Source organism: Pocillopora verrucosa, chromosome 4 (assembly GCF_036669915.1).
Source record: "Pocillopora verrucosa isolate sample1 chromosome 4, ASM3666991v2, whole genome shotgun sequence".
Lineage (NCBI taxonomy): Eukaryota > Metazoa > Cnidaria > Anthozoa > Scleractinia > Pocilloporidae > Pocillopora > Pocillopora verrucosa.
In genome coordinates this window covers 9,719,575-9,737,901 of record NC_089315.1, presented here as the reverse complement: position 1 = coordinate 9,737,901, position 18,327 = coordinate 9,719,575, and the positions used below count along the sequence as shown (strand labels likewise).

At 39.8% G+C, this 18,327-nt stretch overlaps 1 protein-coding gene across 1 annotated transcript in view; it reads right to left on the bottom strand.

Annotated features, from left to right (window-relative positions):
• LOC131787479 (E3 ubiquitin-protein ligase rnf213-alpha-like) overlaps window positions 1-18,327 on the bottom strand; it is a 55,042-nt gene that overhangs the window by 28,773 nt on the left and 7,942 nt on the right. Inside the window, exons 7-37 of the mRNA XM_066165200.1 lie at window positions 16,526-16,818; window positions 15,976-16,235; window positions 14,916-15,137; window positions 14,210-14,399; window positions 13,960-14,027; window positions 13,260-13,563; window positions 12,962-13,057; window positions 12,377-12,493; window positions 11,662-11,881; window positions 11,223-11,513; window positions 10,374-10,978; window positions 9,712-9,871; window positions 8,407-8,636; window positions 7,820-8,152; window positions 6,895-7,730; window positions 6,459-6,625; window positions 6,252-6,326; window positions 5,971-6,077; window positions 5,606-5,756; window positions 5,298-5,514; window positions 4,748-5,018; window positions 4,249-4,422; window positions 3,766-3,874; window positions 3,521-3,692; window positions 3,072-3,267; window positions 2,782-2,897; window positions 2,364-2,558; window positions 1,949-2,071; window positions 1,609-1,726; window positions 276-511; window positions 93-175 (exon numbers count right to left, since the gene is read on the bottom strand). Of these exons, the coding sequence (XP_066021297.1) occupies window positions 93-175; window positions 276-511; window positions 1,609-1,726; window positions 1,949-2,071; window positions 2,364-2,558; window positions 2,782-2,897; window positions 3,072-3,267; window positions 3,521-3,692; window positions 3,766-3,874; window positions 4,249-4,422; window positions 4,748-5,018; window positions 5,298-5,514; window positions 5,606-5,756; window positions 5,971-6,077; window positions 6,252-6,326; window positions 6,459-6,625; window positions 6,895-7,730; window positions 7,820-8,152; window positions 8,407-8,636; window positions 9,712-9,871; window positions 10,374-10,978; window positions 11,223-11,513; window positions 11,662-11,881; window positions 12,377-12,493; window positions 12,962-13,057; window positions 13,260-13,563; window positions 13,960-14,027; window positions 14,210-14,399; window positions 14,916-15,137; window positions 15,976-16,235; window positions 16,526-16,818 (6,735 nt within the window). The remainder of the gene's footprint in view (window positions 1-92; window positions 176-275; window positions 512-1,608; window positions 1,727-1,948; window positions 2,072-2,363; window positions 2,559-2,781; window positions 2,898-3,071; window positions 3,268-3,520; window positions 3,693-3,765; window positions 3,875-4,248; window positions 4,423-4,747; window positions 5,019-5,297; window positions 5,515-5,605; window positions 5,757-5,970; window positions 6,078-6,251; window positions 6,327-6,458; window positions 6,626-6,894; window positions 7,731-7,819; window positions 8,153-8,406; window positions 8,637-9,711; window positions 9,872-10,373; window positions 10,979-11,222; window positions 11,514-11,661; window positions 11,882-12,376; window positions 12,494-12,961; window positions 13,058-13,259; window positions 13,564-13,959; window positions 14,028-14,209; window positions 14,400-14,915; window positions 15,138-15,975; window positions 16,236-16,525; window positions 16,819-18,327) is intronic.

The following is an 18,327-nucleotide window of genomic DNA, read 5'->3' as shown; positions in this document are numbered from 1 at the left end:
TCTGAGATTAATAGATCCGTTAACACTCGTCTTTCTAAAAATCCATTTTCAAACAAAACTCTAAGAAAATTCAATCCTATAACGTCCCCTACCCAGCCGATCTTCCGATTCATCTGCTCTCACGTGATATCCAAGACCAGCTGACTCCAGCTTGTGGATCATGTCATCTGTGTGCCTAGAAATACATAAGGAAACAACACTTTCACTTTGCTCTTAACATTTATTTCTAAGAAACTTTACGCTTAGTTAAGCTTGGAGCAGGACACATGTTTTACCTTCTGTAAGGATTACAGGCAGCGATAAACTGCAGCCTTTCTAGCCCTTGTCCAATGGGCCGACCATTGATTCTACGGTCCACCATAACTTCCTTAATCATGGTCAGTGCCTCTGTAGTGTTGGCTTCATCAAAGAACAAAACCGTGTCAATATTCTTGTCTTGATTTGCGCGGGCCATTTCTTCTGCTTGGTGAACTTTGAGCTTGATATCTTCGTATGTTGTACCACCATGAACCTTGAATAGAAAATGATGTATAACGAAAGTGTAATAGTGGAGCTCGCGTAGCACAATAATTATACAAAATAGTAGTAACCCTTCAAGCTGAAAAAATTTGAATGTACGACCGAACAAGGTGCTACTTTTAACATGCGTGGTCAACTGTACCGCTGGCACGCCAACGCCACGGCTTTGTCCAGTAATCCAGTGGTCAGTGCACTGGGCTCCGAGTCGGACGACCCCGGTTCTAGTTCTGGCCGGGGCAAGGCGTTGTGCCCTTGAGACGTGCGGGAAAAAAATGCGAGCTTCGCTTTTAGATTTGGCTAAATCTATATATTAGCTATGTGTGTTATTCAATCTCAACAGAAAGGAGTGTATATGACGTTTTGAAAATGATGTAGTTGTTTAGTAGGTGTTACGTTGAAATTATTTTCTGGGAGAGATTCCCTACAACCAGAAGGAGCAGCGCTATCGTTTCCCACCACAAGCAGCTCTGCTTCCACGATGAAAGTCACTACCACAACCATACGCAGCAGGAGCATCAAGAAAACTATCACTAACGGCATAACTTTTCCAAACACCATCAGCACCGGCAGCACCACCCTTGAACTCTCCAGAAATACCCCACCCTCCACATTTTGCCACCACTGCTACCACCAGAATTATCAACATCATCCCACCAGAACTACAATCTGCACCGTTAATAAAGTATGTATGTATGTATATGTATGTACCACTACCACCAGCAGTATCAACAACATCCCAACCACAACCACAGACAACAGCACCATAAAAACCATCTCAATTTCCATTGCTACCACTAGACTTACCACCACCACCATCACCATCAGGATGAGCTCGTCAACAAAATCGCGTAATCACTACCTCAACAGCGTCACCATCTGCAACTTGCAGCATTCGCATCATCATCGATACAATATTCCTAGGAGGAGCACCACCAGTTTCATCACCACCGAAAACTTCCACCAAAAGAATTTCATCGCAATAGACACCATCATAACCTAAGACATGTTATCGACCATTATCATCACCAAAATATGACTTTAGGAGGCTATTGGTAGAGATAAATATTCGAAATGTAATAATCAACTTACCTTAACGAGAAGCATGTTTCGGGGTCCTTCAGGCCCTGCTTGTAAGCCGCACATGTATCGAATGAGACGGGTCTTACCACAACCAGTCTCACCCATCACGATCACAGGGATGTTGCATCTGCAAGTGTTAAAGCTCAGAAGTGAGTGAAAGCCAATTAACTTTGTCAGGCAAAGGGAAAATTGTGTTGAAAACGTGTTTGGAGTTTGTGTTCGATCTGTTTAAGTTTCGCTGCCATTTAAACTGTGAGTCGAATTTGCTCTGACCTTTGCATAGTATGACCGTAATTTGTCTTAAAAGTGAAAAGAGAATTATGAAAAACATTACATCACCACCTCTTACCTGAATCTCATGTGAATAGCCAGAATTTTCTTGACATTGTCTGTAGTTAATTCATAGGCTATGTCTGGATCGTACAACCAATTCACCCCCATCACAGAACATAACTGATTTATCTTGTCCTCTCTAAAACAGAGTTAATATGTTGTACAAAATTCATCACAACGGAACAAAGTGTCACGTAGGAACTAAAAGCTTCGGTGAAACGCTGCTTTCCCCTCGAAGAGGTGCATCGAGGCTGGAAGAGTTCTCCCCCTAAATGCTGTATGCATGAATCCTTTTTCCACTAGTTTTGCCAATACTACCGGACACTTCATAAGAAACAATTTATGACCTTGACTCCTAGAGAAACCGAGATTAAATATAATAACTCTTCTTAGACAAATAGCTACAAATGGGCTTATTGTCCGGCACTTACTTTTTGGAGGTCTCTATATTTGTTGCAAAATCGACACGTTGGGCCTGCAGACCATTTCGCAAGGGTTTGGACATTAAACCTTTCTCCAAAGTTTGACTTGTTTGTGGGTCAACAAGATCACCAGCGGAATTGATGAAGAAACCAAGAAACGTCATAGTTATGTGGTCTTGGTTGAAGAACAAGTAGGGATGAGGACTGAATAAAAAAAGAACTATCATGAGACACACTGCGTTCAAAACATGGGAGATTAAAAGAGAGGATATAGTCATTATCAAATAATTTTGGCACAAAGCGAGCCCGCAATAGGATTGCTTCGTGAAAGTTAATTTGTCTAGGTTAACTCGTCACAAAACAAATGCCAGCGATAATCAATAAAAATGTGAAGTTTTGAATCGTAGCAAAAATGTTAAGCTCTCACCTGCTTTCCCAGCGTCTTCTAAGTTGAAACTGTTCGATCTCTATTCGTGCGAGCTCTGCGTTGTCCTCTGTATAGAAAACAGTGTTCTCTTCTGTCAAAGATGGAGTAGCAAAATCCTAAAAGGAAAGGAAATAACTCTTCATGGTACTCACTGCTGCTGTAAGGCTGTAATAAAACTCAGAAGCTCCACTAACCTCGATAATAAATCAAAACCCAGTATCCCATTAATTTAGAGTCAGCAGGACGCTATAGGAAAGTTAGGTGAGCAAAAATTTTAAAAGCCAGCTTACCCTTGACATTTGTATCATAAAGCGCACAACAAAGGAGCGGAAGCCTTCAAGATTCAGCACATCGGGTCCTGCTAAAACAGCCCTCATCAGCTGCATGTCACAATAAAAACTCTGTTCACAGTCTCGGAGCTGCGAGTTCAAGAAACTCACAAAATGACGAATCTCTGACCACGAGGGATCAGGAATACCACAATTTCTGCAGAGTAAACAGTAGAAAGTAACCATGATAGCATACCAAACAATTTGTTCCAACAACCTTAAAAAAAAAAAGAGATAATAATCCTTTCCTCTATGTTTGTGCCTAAGCATCCAGTTAGAAGGGGACGTCTCCCCTCAAAGAAACCTCTCATATTCCATTTTCAAATTGTTGATGTACCTTTCAGCAAAGAAAGAGTTGGCAAACACTATATAACACGTTTAGAACATTCAATTGGGTACGTGCAACAAACCTAAGAAGGAGCATGAGGCATGTCCTTTGATCTTCATCCACATTTCCAGGCGAAAACGTAAAATTATCAAGACTCTTTCCTTCACTTGACAGCTTCAAATATTGATAAACCCTCTGGAACGGTGCGTTACGAAACTCTTTGACGTCAACCAGTGGATTAAAGCCCTGTTTAACTAGAAAAAATTCAAGGAAACACTTAAGAACCAGCTACTAATTGCTGTTAGAAGGAAAATCTCAGTTAAATACCTGGAGTATCTGCTAAACGGCAGAGAACAGTTCTTGGAGTTTGACACTCGATAGTTGGTAACAGGTCATAAAATGGCCGCTTAGACATTGTGGATTTTCCAGATTGTCTCTGAAAATCAAAAGAGTAGTAGCCATCACAAGCAGAGACAGTGAAGGACACGAGCTACTTTCCATAAAAGCAACGGATATTTAATTCACTTCTTGAACTCTCAAATTACCAAGATTTCTACCCATGTACTATGTTCTGGGGGCGCTTGCTTTCCACTTTTGGGGCATGGGTTTGGTTTCCAGACTACATTACGTTACATGTGGGTACCCTCCCTTATTTGTACTGTTTCCTCCTTCCACAAAACTCAGCATCTGAAATTTTAATTCAAAGACGAAACAATGGACGAGGAACCTCTCCCCGATTATGCTACGGCATTATTCTGTTGATTAAAATCTATAGATGACATTCACCCTCTTTCCAACTTTTTCACTTACCCCTTGACTTTGAGCTTCTTCCTCTCTGGTGAAACCCATGGGTAGGGGAGCAGCGGTTGTAATCTCAATGAGGTACAAGTCTGTGCTTCGTCTTCTCCACACTCTCCCCATCTTGTCACAAAGGTAGCCAAGGACAAGAAGGTTGAAAATAAGGGCGTCCAGACCACGTCTCATCTAAAAGGAGAAACCAAACATGTCATGAAATATTGAGAGAAATTAATTCAGTCTTTGTCCCTATGACTGCAATTCGGCAGAAGATTATGAAAGAAAGAAACTTCACTTCTGAATTTTTTATTAGTGCTTCCCTAGCTGCATTAAAAGATATGAAATTTACTTGGAATAAGGTTCGTTCAAGTTCTTACTGACAGTACTTGTACATAAATAATATTAATCTAGCCCCTTAACGCGACTGAAGACACGCACTGGTTGGACATTTTACAAGTGTTGGCTACTGGAAATATTAATTCAAGTTTCAACTCGCATGTGTTTAGTATCCTACCGAAGGTGACACGTCCAGATGGAATATACGGGACAGTGGTACATTTGCCTTCACTGCATGCGGAAGAAGTGCATCAACAAGCATCGACGAGTCTGTGGAATTCCCATGTAGAGGTACGGTAACGTGCAAGAATGTTTTTGAGTCCTTTCTCCGCAAATTTGTTATAACCATGTCGTTGTTTACGAGGTTAGGCAATTGTTCTGTTAAGCGACGAACAAACAGAGTCTTTCCCAAACCTCCTCGGTGTGATGAGATAACTCGAACGGAGAGTCTAAAAAAATCAGCATGTTAGTTGCACCAATCCTCATCAAAAGAGGCCCGCTATTTCGAACCATACCGCTTGGACCACACAACAGAGTTTCTCTTTTTAAAATCATCCATTCTAGGAGCAGAAACTTCAGTCAGTTTGAACAAAACATCTCTACAAACTTTGCCTCTTTCACCTGTATTGAAGGGATGACTTTTTCTCAGACATTTTCTATCTCCAGGGATATCTCCGGAATTGAGCCCCCCCCTCTCTTAATCTCTAGGAACATCAGCGAAAACTTACTTTTCTGGGTCTAAGGATCCAGCTGTTGTCCAAGTAATCTTACTACCACTGATGTAACCGTATTGTGAAGGAGGTGCTTGGAACTGATGCTTGAGGTAACTTTTCAGGTCATCTGGCGAAGGACAAGGTGGAGCAGCAACACGATACTGATCAAGAGCTGCTACTACGTTGGCACGATCTTCATTCTCGCTACTGCAGATTACCACCAGGCCATAATCTAAGAAGTAACAGAAACCACCGACCATTCACACCCATAAACTTGACCTTCCGATGAAAAACATATCATTTCACTTAAAAGTCAAACTCACGTTCTCCAGCCTGGCCAGCAAGTCCCCGTGTCACTACACTAAGCATTTCCATTGCTTGCTTACTGACTGAAAAATCCAACACATCTGCGTGTGCGAGACAATAAAAGCGGCCCTCCATGTCCCCTATTGCACGTCTCCATAGCAACTCGATCTACGTTAAAGGAAAAACAGATAAAAGGACACAAATTTTAATGGTTTAGCTACTCAACTCATATGCGGAAAATTTCCCTACCTTCCACAATCTGCTGGATATGAGAATCGAGATGTGGTGTTTTGAGAAACTACGCTCCTCGAATCATTTTACTATTAACGGTATGAAAATATGACAATATATTAGGAAAATTCTTCCAAAATGTATACTGTACCTCTTCTGTGGTGGTGCCAGGAGTGCAAAGGAGCACCTCTTCGTGGCTTGGCAAAGGCTGCTTTTTGTCATGCATATAAAGGGCGAGGACTGTAGCAAGAATGTCATCTACAACAAAATGGGTAGGACAAAGAGCAAATCATAGAATAGAAAACATACTGTCATGTAAAGTACGCAGGATGGGGAATACATGGCAACAAGACCAAAATGATTTTAGTTATTGGAACTTCAAAACATTGTACCGATCTGATTAGGTGCTCCCTGGGTTCCTGTTACACTTACCTTTAGGAACAAGCATGAGGTTGGGTCGTCCACTTTTTAAGAATGCTGGAAAGGTGCGAGCTGTCGCTCCAATTCCTGAAATGTGACATTAATATCATATTCATGGTTTAGCAAATAGAGATAATTTTGATATCGTAGCTATAGATTTTTCATAAACCTCAGCAGCAGTTTTTGGCAGTCTTCCATGAACACAAGTCAGTGTTTTACCTAGAACTGACAGTTCTCTCAGAATGTTTCCAAGCTGAGCGAGTGTAAGATATTGACTGATCTCTGTTTCGTTATCTTCGTCTTTGCTAACCGCGTGCTCTGCAAAAAAGGTTTCAGCAGGCATGAACGACATCTCCAATACCTGGTCTGAGTCGGTCTCGTTTTCGCTGAAGCAAAAGAAAAAATAAACAATCTCAGTTTTTGATGGTTTCTTTCATATCTTATCTCGAAAACCATCAAGTTGACACAGTCACCACGCAAGTTTAACTATTCCTTTTTTATATCGAAAGGAAGCATCCTACGCAAAGCAGTGACATTAGCTCTTTCTCTTCAACGTTAACATATTCAAGTGATTGTAATTAAATATTTTATAATTAATCTACAATGACGTTGCTTGTTGCGCCAAAGTTAATTTTGGTGGGTATTACTAACATACCAGAAATTATCTGCTGGCACATCCTGATCAATAGACTCCACCACCTCTGGAAAGATTTCTCGGGCAATCATAGGATTTTGCTTCGCATCTTCGTAAAGAGCCTCGATGTCAGCCTCATCGGCTTCTTCTAGACACCACAACAGTAAGTCGTCTTCTTCTGCATCAACACCTAGCCTCGCCAAAGCAGCTAACGCAATCTGCTCCGAATAACCATCATCTGCAGCTGCATTCAAGAAACTTTGAATCTTCGATGTTTCCTTTGGCTTCGGTTTCTTGACAGATGCAGTTTGTACTTGACACGTGCTGGTTGCTGTTGAGGAACTCGTGCCTACGTAGTTGTTGTTGTCAAACATTGTCCTACGAGTCACCATTTCGTCGTCTGAAGGAACGTGAGTGAACGAAGGTAGCTCCGCTGCTCCTCTGGCGTTCTCGAGTAATTTTGTGGCCTTAAAAGCACGCTCTATTGCTAATTTTAACTGTTCGCTGGTCAAACTGGGACGAACACTTTCCAGCAAAGTGAGTACTTGAATGTTGCTCATAGCGAGGTTGTTACTGTGGCAAACTGTGGCGATTTCTTTTCTCAGTGTCATCAATTGCTGCGTGGTGAAGAAGTTCAATTCTCTATACTCCTTCCTTGCATCACTGACCCTCTTCTTCCAATTCTTGTAACACGTTTCCATGAGGGAGCTTTCCTCATTCAATTCCTCCGCGATAGACTCGCCCGCAACTTGATCTTTGCTACAGTGATATTCTTGGCTCCAATTCATACGATGAATGTAACCAGATTCAAAGAGGTCGATGTATGCAGTTGCTAAACGCATGACACCTTCAAGATTCTATAATTCGATAGAAATATTTTAGTTTGTCAGTATTAGACAACAACTTCAACGGATAACTGTCCACATAATTATTGTATTTTCATTACCCTAACGAACTGCTCCACATCACCCTTCCCTTTTTCAGCCTTTCCTGCGATCAACATTAGTTTACTCTGCAAATCCTTTAGTTCGTCAATAGAATAAGTTTTTCTCTGTTCCTTTTCACTTCGATCTTTAAGGGGAACCGTCAGTCGGATAACATCTTTGAATGAAAATCGTTTTCCTTGTTCTGGTGACAGACCCTTTTCGTTATCCAAATGGCCCACAAGATATACACCACTGGAGTTGATCGTCTTAGCCTGCACTAATGACGTCATAGCAACCGAGCCATGAGACTCTTTAACAGTTATTAGCCACTCCAGATGTCTGCTAGTGTCGTACTACGAGAAACATAGAAGTCGTGGATCAATCAAGTATTTGGTACCTTTTGTTTGCTGTTGTCATGACAATTAGTTCAAAGCAATGGACAATACGGATAAAAATTACAAAAACACTCGATTTCATGACTGTAAAGTAGATAAAGGTATTCCAGATTTGGTGAAACATGATCAGAAAAAGTTAAAAGACGTAAAGGCACACAAGAAGCTTTGATACAAAGCATTCAAATCATTCAAGAAATCCCGATATTTTTTACCAGTTTTTTGGGTAACATCTGATCCGTCTCGACTGCTTTCCATACAGGATCACAGGCGTTCATCAGTTGATCAAAGCTCACTTTTTGTTCTTCACTCTCTTTGACGTCAAATATCAGAGGAGCAAAACCTAGGCAGCTGGTATGCAGACTGGATATACGATCAGTTTCCATATCGCTTTCACCAGCAGAGATCAAGGCCAGGTCAACAAGAACCTTTAGCTCTTGGGTGGCTGTTAAACAAAAGACACTTAAAGGCGTTCATTTTTATTTCTATAGAGAAACACCGATGCGAGTAATTATTGTAATATCCACCATAGCAGCTGAATGAATTGCAAACCAAAAAAATTACTTTACCTTTGTCCGACGCGCGGAAAGATTAAAATTTCGCGCACCGCGCAATGCATGCGCGCGAGGAAGTGCTGCCCGGATAGCGGAAAGAAACTTCGTATTATAGAAGAGTTCCGTCAAACCTTATAGCAGATAAATAGAACCCTTACAGGCACTGCTTTAGTTGTTTCCCTCCCGTTTCTTCAATTTTTGAGAACTTCGTCTTTTCGTTGAAATTATGTAGCAAAACAATTGCTTCTTTCATTTTGCTTATTGTAAATGTACTGTGTGCTATTCAGTTTTCGTTAAAAGGCATGTTTTATTTAAATATTTCGGTTTTCATAATAAGGCATGTTTTATGTAAATTTCACCTTAAAATTTGAAATTGGAACGATAAACAAAGTTACAGCTGAATAAGATAATTTGGTTTTAATCAACTGAGAAGATAACGTAAATTTACCGCCGTTAAGAGTTTCAAAGCTGACGTTTCGAGTGTTAGGCTTTCGTCATTTGCTCTGACGAAGGGTAACACTCGAAATGTCAGCTTTGAAACTCTTTACGGGGGCTAATTTATATCATCAACTCAGATGATGAAACCAAATTAACTTGTTATTCAATCCCACCAACGCATCACCACAGTTTCTTTAGAAACTTACCCTATTTATTCACTGCTAAATACGCTTAGATCAGTTGTTTACCATATTTGTGTTCTTGACATGGTCGCCTCGATTACTTATAACATTTCCTCTTGCAGAAACTGCAGCTTTCTTTTTGGGTGGTCGGAAGTGAATATAATTCCTCTAATCACCTTAGAGCAAGCCAATCATGCAGCGCGGGTGAAAAAGTGTTAATTACTTTTGTGGTGAGGCAAGCTAACAAAATCAGGGGAACAACCTGGAGATCAGGGAGGTTAATAGCGATAAGGTTAGTGTTTTCGTTCATTACTGTACATCCGTTCGACCACCTGCCCCAACTTACATTTGATGGTAGAACGTAGCCACTCCACCAGCCGTCTACTGTCTACCACTGCTTTGAAGCACCGAGCCTTATCAACATCCAAACATTGAAGAGCTTGACCGGCCTTTGAAAAGCTTTCCCCGACGCTGGTTAAGGGCTTCTGCTTGAACTCTTCTGATAGCTACAAACCAAAATATTGGAAAATTAAACAAGTTTTTACCACATATTTAAGTGAGGTGTACTTATCGTTTGCAGCCAATAGTTTTTCTTTCCAAAGCATTTGTCCGTGTTACAGGTTCTCCGAAATGATTCCCTTGAATCAAACTTAAAGCCTTGACAACAGTTAAACGAAGTGTCCTTAATTTTGGTTAAAATGGACAGAAAGAACTCGTTTCTGGTCAAGCACAGTCCTTTTCATCACGATGTAGTCACTTCCGATGTGGTTTGCGACATTTCGACTTCATACTCGGGTCTTCTTCAGCAGCTTTAAGACTGGCAAATCTAGCACCTGAAAAAGACTTCCTGGTCCACATCGGGAGTGCTCACACCGTGAGACAAATGCACATAATTCACTACAAATGTATTCACCACGATGAATAACCACATCCCATTTTAAAACAAATACTTGTGTTTACTTTCCAAACTTACTCAGTATCGTCAAAACTCAATAAGGACTACGAGACCTGATTACGTAGATCTTCGATAACTTTGAAGTCCCCGGTAAAACCCATTGCCTCCTTAAACTCCCAAACGGTGTCAGCTGCACTGGAGTACTGATGAAGATGTTGGTAACGTTGAATTTGAGCAAGTCGCTCTTCGACAGTTTTCTTTAGTTCTCTGGCGTTGCTGACAGTTTGGCCGGCGTTCACTTTAAACATGCAGAATAACTCTCCCTCGAGTTCCTTTTCGCGGTTTTTGTAGCTGTCAAATAGCCTGTCAACATCTCCAAGAGAAATTGTGCCATCCTTGACACTAGCAACATTTTGGGTCCAGCTTGTAATAGCTGGTTTCCAAACATTATCAACAACATCACAAATACTGAGCTGTCTTTTGCGTGTATCATCATTTTCCCTGGCTCTTTGCGCCTTATTCCCATATTTTTTCCAAAGGGCTTGGAAAGTTAAGCTTTCTTGAACTCTTCCAAGCGTGGAAAGTACCTCCTTTAAGGCCGGAGGAAGTTTAAAGAAGGTGACTTCGATTTGGTCGTCGTCTTCCCGTTTGCATAAGCCTCGAATCTGGAAAGATGAAACATCCTGAGGCACTTTATTCCTGAGGTTGGTTGAATCGACTGCGGAAAAAATATTACTTTCAATAATAGGACGGACAACTCTAAAGTCACAAACTAACCCATGATCAGGGCGTGAATCATCCACTGGAAGCCTTTCCTTGTTTTTCTTTTTTTCAAGTCCGCTATCCTCTTGATAAAAATGCCAAAACAGATCTAAGGAGGACCTCCTTGACGCTAAGGTTGAAGACAAACATGTGGTGAACAAAACAAACGGGGGAAAAATGGATGTCTCAAAATCTCTCACCTGGCTGAATCACATCACACATTCCAATAAATGTGCCCAAATTTTTTTTCACTTCCAAAAATTCCTGGATTTCTTCTAATCGGTGATCCAGGCTAAGTTCTTTGATCTCTGCAGCACCCGTCTTCAAGAGCTCCAAAAACGTTTCCTTGTGCCTTTGAAGAAGGAGCAACACTTGAAATGTTACTGAGCCATCTGATATGACTCTCACAAGAGCATCTAATAAGGATTTGGCCAAAAACAAGGTCTCCTTACAATCATCCGAAAGTATACCACCCCTTCCAGACTCATCTCCTGCAACACAGAAATAATTAAAATTTCTTACAATCAATAAGGCCACAAAGTATTAAATTCCTAAAATTTGACAAAGTTGAGAAATATTTATCTCCGTAATAACAAGCGTTTCGCCCTTATCAATAAAATTTTATGGAAAACACTTTACCCAAAACTTGAGGATTACTGGTGAACTTGAGGTATCCAGTCATTGGCTTCCAGGTGAGAAGAAATTCCACCCTTATAGGGTCCAATTCACGTGTGTCTGATTGCTCTCCATCTTTTGGCCACGACTTTGTCAGAAACAGGGACAAAAGCTGGCCGGACTTTTCTGCTTTTGAATTTGACAGGTGGTTAAAAATACGTATGTCGTCTCCTCTTCTTGCTGACTACATAAAAAACGAAAAGAAAAGAATATTCATCGATGTCAAGTGCGAAATCACTAAACCTCAGTCAAATATTTACCCTAAATATTTTAAAATAGAATGTTCAATAAATTATTATCGCGTCTATAATCAGGTATCGCAATATTCTTTAAGAGAGACTAAAAGTTGAATTTTAGACTGTCCACTACACCTACAATTCCTTATTGTCCTAATCTATAGAAAGTTTCAAACTTCTTAGTAGTGTGTTTCTCTTTGCATATCAAAATTAGGTTTTTCCTGTTTGAATTCCTCGAGTAGTAGCCGCTAACAAATAATCAACAGTCTCGATAGAATTAAGGACTGAAACAAGGGGTCAAAAAAGCACATGTGAAAAAGTTAGGCCATCCTTAAATTATGTGCTCTTAGAGCAATCAGTTATGGTCTACTTTTTGACCTTGATAAACCGCGCTTTCAGTACACCACAGAAGACACTATCTAGTCGAGTCATTTGCAACTTACGCTAATAATCTTTTCCACTGCTTCAAAGGCAAGGTTAGAAAAAGATTCTCCAACAGCTCTTTCATATCCATCCATTTTTACTTCACAAAAAATTTCAACCAAATACGCCCCTTCCAACTGAAAAAAAAATAAAGAAAACCCATTACAAAAGGAAAGGAGGTGAATAATGTAACAAGACTGGGATTGGGTTCCGCTTGGAAATTTCAACCCCAGTCATTTCTGATTTCGCGGTAGAATGCCACACAGAACTTGAGGTGGTAGTTCGAGAGTGACAAGCAAAGCGAATGCCGCTAGGATTAGTAATTATGAACGTTGGAAGCATTATGTGTGGGAGGCGACAATTGAGCTAAACTTTGAGCTCAGTCGTCAAATGTTACACACATGTCGCGGGCGTGGGAAGCAGAGGAATCAGATTGACTTCTACATATCCAACATCAAGGGCTAACCACCGACAAAAAACTCACCAGCAGTCTATTGAATTGCACTTAGCGTTAGCAGTGAGCCTAATGGTTGTTCTCTCCTCCTTAAGCGGATAAATATGCTGTTACTTTTTACAAATCGTTACTCAAATCGTTTCCATCTTACCTTTCTTGCTCGACTTAGCAGCTCATTTATCAAAAACGTCCTGTAAGCAGTAAATCCTTGAATTTCATCTGTAACCCTAAGCAACTTGCTCCATAACTGAAACATGAATGAGACAAACATTTTGAAGAGAATAGCTAGCGAATCAGTGAATCAAAACATGCCTGAAATGATCCATTAAAGGGTCTTTTCAAAAAGATAACCACGCAATCTGAAACAAACTTTAGTCATAAACGTACTGATAACTTAATTCAGCTACACGTAAGGACACGTCATTATATTAATCTTATTTGCTTCATACCGTAAGTTCTCTGGCTAGAAGTTCACTCTTGTGATGATGAGACATGGTATGAGAGAGATCACTTGACAAGCTGTCTCTCAGGTTCCTTAGTAGCCTATCAATAGTTTTTCTCTCGTTTAACTGGCCCTTTTCTCGGTCAGGCTTATCTTCAAATTCCCGTCGCTGCTCTCTAATACATGTAAAAAGCAGCTTGATTGTATGACAGATCAGATCAACTTGATCCCAAATGCTCAACTTTTTTAGGAAGACTTCAACCAGTTGTAGACACAATGAAACTGTAAACTCAACCTCTTTAAGGTCAGTGCTGTGGAATAAATAGATTCTTCAGCTTCTCGTACGTCGTGAAATGCATTAGATATCGTCACCCCCGGAAAATAAAAAACCACTAGTAAACATAAGGAAACCTACGTTTAAAAACCTTTTTTTTTTTTTGCTTCAGATTTGTCCTTCTCCACTTCGGAATTTTTATCCCAAAAGAACCTTTCACTTTTTTGTTCGACTAGTTCAAAAACACATTTTTTTTGGCCCAATCATTCCTCCATTCCCCAATCCGACTAACAACCATGCTATGACCAGCACCCCCAAACTTCAGTATTTTTTAAAATATAAACATGGTTTAAGGTTCGACGAATTTATTTGGCAGTACACCAGGGTCGATAGGCTATAAGGAAATTGAGGTCTTATTGTAGTTGCAACATACCAAATTGATTCTTTTTCCCAGTTATACTGAATAATCATCAGTCTTACACACTGAAAAACACCTGCCCACTGCAAAACGAAAACAACTACATGTTAACATCTCTACATTAGGCAATCGATTTTATTACCTTCCGCACGATTAAGTGCCTATCATAGTACATTGCTAAAACTGATGAGCAAATACAGTATCAAAAGAATATTCTCGAATTATGAAATAATACTTTATTGACCCTTTCCAAACAGTTTCTTACCTTGGCTGATGTCAAGTATTCATGGGAACAGCAAGTTACTAGGGCCGCTAAAATGTCGAAAATTTGGAACAATTTTGAAGCAACAACTTTGTTTAGTTCCCCAACAGGAATGGCACGGAGAAAGGTCCTTTTTAACAGAAGATCGACTTCAAAGGCTGAACCAAGTCTAGACATTAGTTCTGGCAAATTTCTACGATAAAAACATGGTGAAACTATAAAGGTCGAGCGTGATATTTTTTCTAAGATAGTTTTGCAACATGGTCTCTCTTTGAATACTGATAGGCAGTTTATTAAAAAATGCATCTGAAATATGTTTAGAATGGTAGTAGGCAGGACGTTAAGCCCTCCCTCGAGAAAGGGACAACAACCAATATTCGCTGATAGGTCCAACCCTCAGCGTAGAGAGGTATCTTAGAATTTCCAACAAAAACCTACCACACATCAACAAGCTTTCCCTGGCACACTCTTAGACTGACTTTAATATACTTTCGCTTTTACTAATCTTCTACAGCATGGGGGTCCGCAAATTAATAATTCAAGTTTTATAAAGAAAAAAAGCAAACGAAAGAATATTCTCTGCCAAATTATGGGGCAAATGCTTATGTGTCAATGGCGACGAATGAACCGAGATGCTATGACGTACGAATAAAAGCAGTTAAAACTGTCGCGACAGTTTCTGATTCAACTTCCAATTGCCTTTACTTACAAGTTTTCAGCCGATCTTTGAAATTCTTTTATTTTCAGTCCCTGAGCCCCAAACCAATCAAGTTTGTGGCACGATCCTTCAATAACAGGTTCTTCAAATGGCTTAGAATCTCCCCTCAAGAAATGTAACAGTGGTACAGCAAATAGCCACGTGTAAGCTTCTGATTTCCAATATTCCGCCATAATTTGGTTACACAGTTCCTCAATCCCTTTAGCAGCGCGTCTACAACAGAACGAAATAGTCAAAGACCATACAAGCGATTGCAAAAATTGTTTATCCTTCAAAATTACGATCCAAGAACGATGAGACCAAAGGTTTTAAGGGAAATCTTCGTACAGTTACATAATCAGTGCTTTAATTTATCCATTATTTATGGAAAATCTTTCTTTATGATAATCCACGAAAGCGTGGATGGTGCCTTTCATTGACCATGTGCAACTAATTGTGCTTATCATTTCGATGTGTACCCAAAAAGCCGTTGAGTCTCATCGTCCACTTTTAACGTATATAGTATATACCGTGAAATAAAGCATACAGTTCCGAAATGACATAGTGCACATGATCTCATCAGTCAAACTAAATAGTGTCAGAAAAGATCAAAATTTAAACTTTTGTAAAAGCCCCTTTCCCCTATTAGTTGGTAATTTAATATTCAGAAGTAAAGAATATCCTTCTTTGTCTTTTTTAATGAAAACGAGCCCTATCTTTTTTTATACAGAACCATTAAAAAGATCATAGAACCTTCACTATATTACTGACATATAAAATTCTCATCCTTTAAAACCCACCCCTCCACTAAACAGACCTATGTCTATCGACTCCTCTCATTAGAGATCCAGAGGAGCAGAGTGTTATACTTTCCTGATGAAACAACCAGTCCTAAATAAAAAACCAGTTACTTTCACTAAAAGTTTTAGATCCTTATTCTCATTAGTTGTTTTGTTTTCTTTTTTTTTTTTTTTTTTTACCGTTATATGTTATCATCGAATTTATGATGTTTTGGCGGTTAATACTGCTGTAATAATAGCCGTTGCTGTTGTTTTAGCGTGTAACCACTTACTCTCTCAGTCCTTTACTGAAATTTTCCAGAACTGCTTCGTAAATCGTGCACTTTTGCCTTGCTGGATCTGCTGTAAGCGACAAACATCTCAAAAGTGGCAACAGAAGTTCCCTACGAAGCGCTATTTTGTACCGTTTGCAGATCAGAACGATCGCTAGGGACGACACCAGTGCTGAAGCTCGAGCTTCTACTCGCACGTCACTCTGGGCTGTTATAGCGGCATTTTCCTTTATTTTTGGCTCCAAGTGGTCCATTAAAACCTGAAAAAAGGAAAATATGCATCAGTTTGCACAGCGTCACTATCTGAGTATCTTGTTTACGATACAAAAAGCCAGCATGCAAATAACGATATCGCCCTTTCCATTCATTTAACGCTGGTTCAATGAATATTTTGTTTTGAAATGTCAGACAAATTCGTCCACCTGACCCTTGAAGATGTTTTTAAGGTTTTAATTTAAGAGATCACAGGTTTACATGTAGAAGTTTTGGATGCCAACGGTTCGTCTGAGAGAATAATGACCACTCATTATATTTTCTTTATACATTTTACCTTGTCAATATTGAAATCTGGTGGTTTCCTTCTCTCAGGTTTTCTGCGTGAAAACTGAATCCAAACGTTAGTAAGACAGTCTACGACTTTGTCCAACTCCACAATCGCTTCTGTTGCTTTCATTTTTTCCTCGCACTTACCAAAAATAAAGCCTCTCCACTTTGGTAAGTAGGCTAGAAGTGCAGTTGTGCGATTTTGCGTTGTTTGGTCAGACTGAAACCATCCTTTAAAGGTGTCCCACCAGCCCTTATCAGTGTAAATGTAACTTACTCCGTCGAATTGGTGCCATGTTGCTAAACCGTAAAAAAAAAAGGGGGAAAATTTTCACATTCATCTATAATAGGTCAAAGGCGATAGAATTTTAAACGACCAACAGGTTGTTGTCAATGTATATTTCACTGGATTCGCTAATCCTTAGAATTTTTCATGTTTGATGGTAAGCTAGTCTGCGTAAATTCATTTCTGTAGAATCTCCCTTTGCGCAGTTTATGCAGAAGTTTGAAGTATCTGGAAAATTCTAATTAATCTAAAGCCGCTGAAATTTAAGTTTTCCTGTAATAGAAAATATTGCGCATCAGTTAGAAACCGTGGTGTTATTGCCTGCGAGAAAGCTATTCTTCTCAAGCTTCAAAACATTGGGACCATTATTATATCCTAACTTGCTTTGTTCAGCAGTGGACCTATTAAATGGGTAGAATGTGCTTTCTCGTAGGTTAGCAATGAAAATCACACATTAGCATACATACAGCACCGTCAGCGTTATTATAATAAGCCCTTAGGGAAAAAAGAAAGTTCCCAACGTAACCATGCACCCAATTCGTTTGTCCAAATAAAATACAATTTTGACGAGCATCTGGCGGAAGGCTTGCAACAGGTTGTAGAGGTGTGTATCGACGCTCCTCGCGTACTCTCAATATTTTAAACAATATGAACCCACTTTTTCAAGTTTTGAGCAGGTTTTTCAGGCTACCATAGAGCAGGGTACAGCAACACACTGGCCAAACTTTGCGGTCAGAGTCGGGTCCTTCAAAACACCAACTTTTTACGGTAAATCAACAGAATACCCGTATAAGGATAAGCTTTGTGCTCGAAAAGTGTCAAGTTTTCCTTTTCCCTATCTTGGCTTCCTTCAACAGATTTCGACGAAAATTTCAATTTTTCGCATTTCTTGCGCGACAGTAGTTTGCCTTTTTCCTTTTAAAATTTCCACGAGAAATTGGAACGCGGCCGCCCAAAATTGATCCCCAACCCATGCCCTGCGTTTGACCGCTGTGTTGCCGGCGCGTGTTTTTGAGCACAGTCAAACCATGCCTACATTCAAGTTGTATGATAACGGTTTTGATAGGAGGGCCCTAAAAGCCAACTCATTCAGGTAATTGCTAGTTTAGTTATTTTCTCTAATTTAATGCAATATTGGTAAGTTGAAGACAGTTGGAAATAGCAGGGGCTAATTTTGAATGTACATTTTTAATTGCTGAGAAATTGCTTGAGGGGAAATGGATTTTATTTCGAAATAGTAGAGTAATATTTAATTCTAAAATTGTAAGGTTTAAGTGTAATAGTTATATTTTAGGTATGGAATTCACTGATTTAAGATAACTGCTAAGAAAATATGTGTTTTCTACATGAAGGGATATAGTTAAGCCAGACAGTCTTCTTTTGTGGGTTTAATGAGCATTGCCTGGGATCATTTATTGTTGCTCCATTGACATGATGACCAAAACTAAATAAGGCATCACGGAAACTTTGGGGAACGTAAGTACCAGCTTTTGGCTCAAGAATCTGTGGAACGCTCTAGGTAA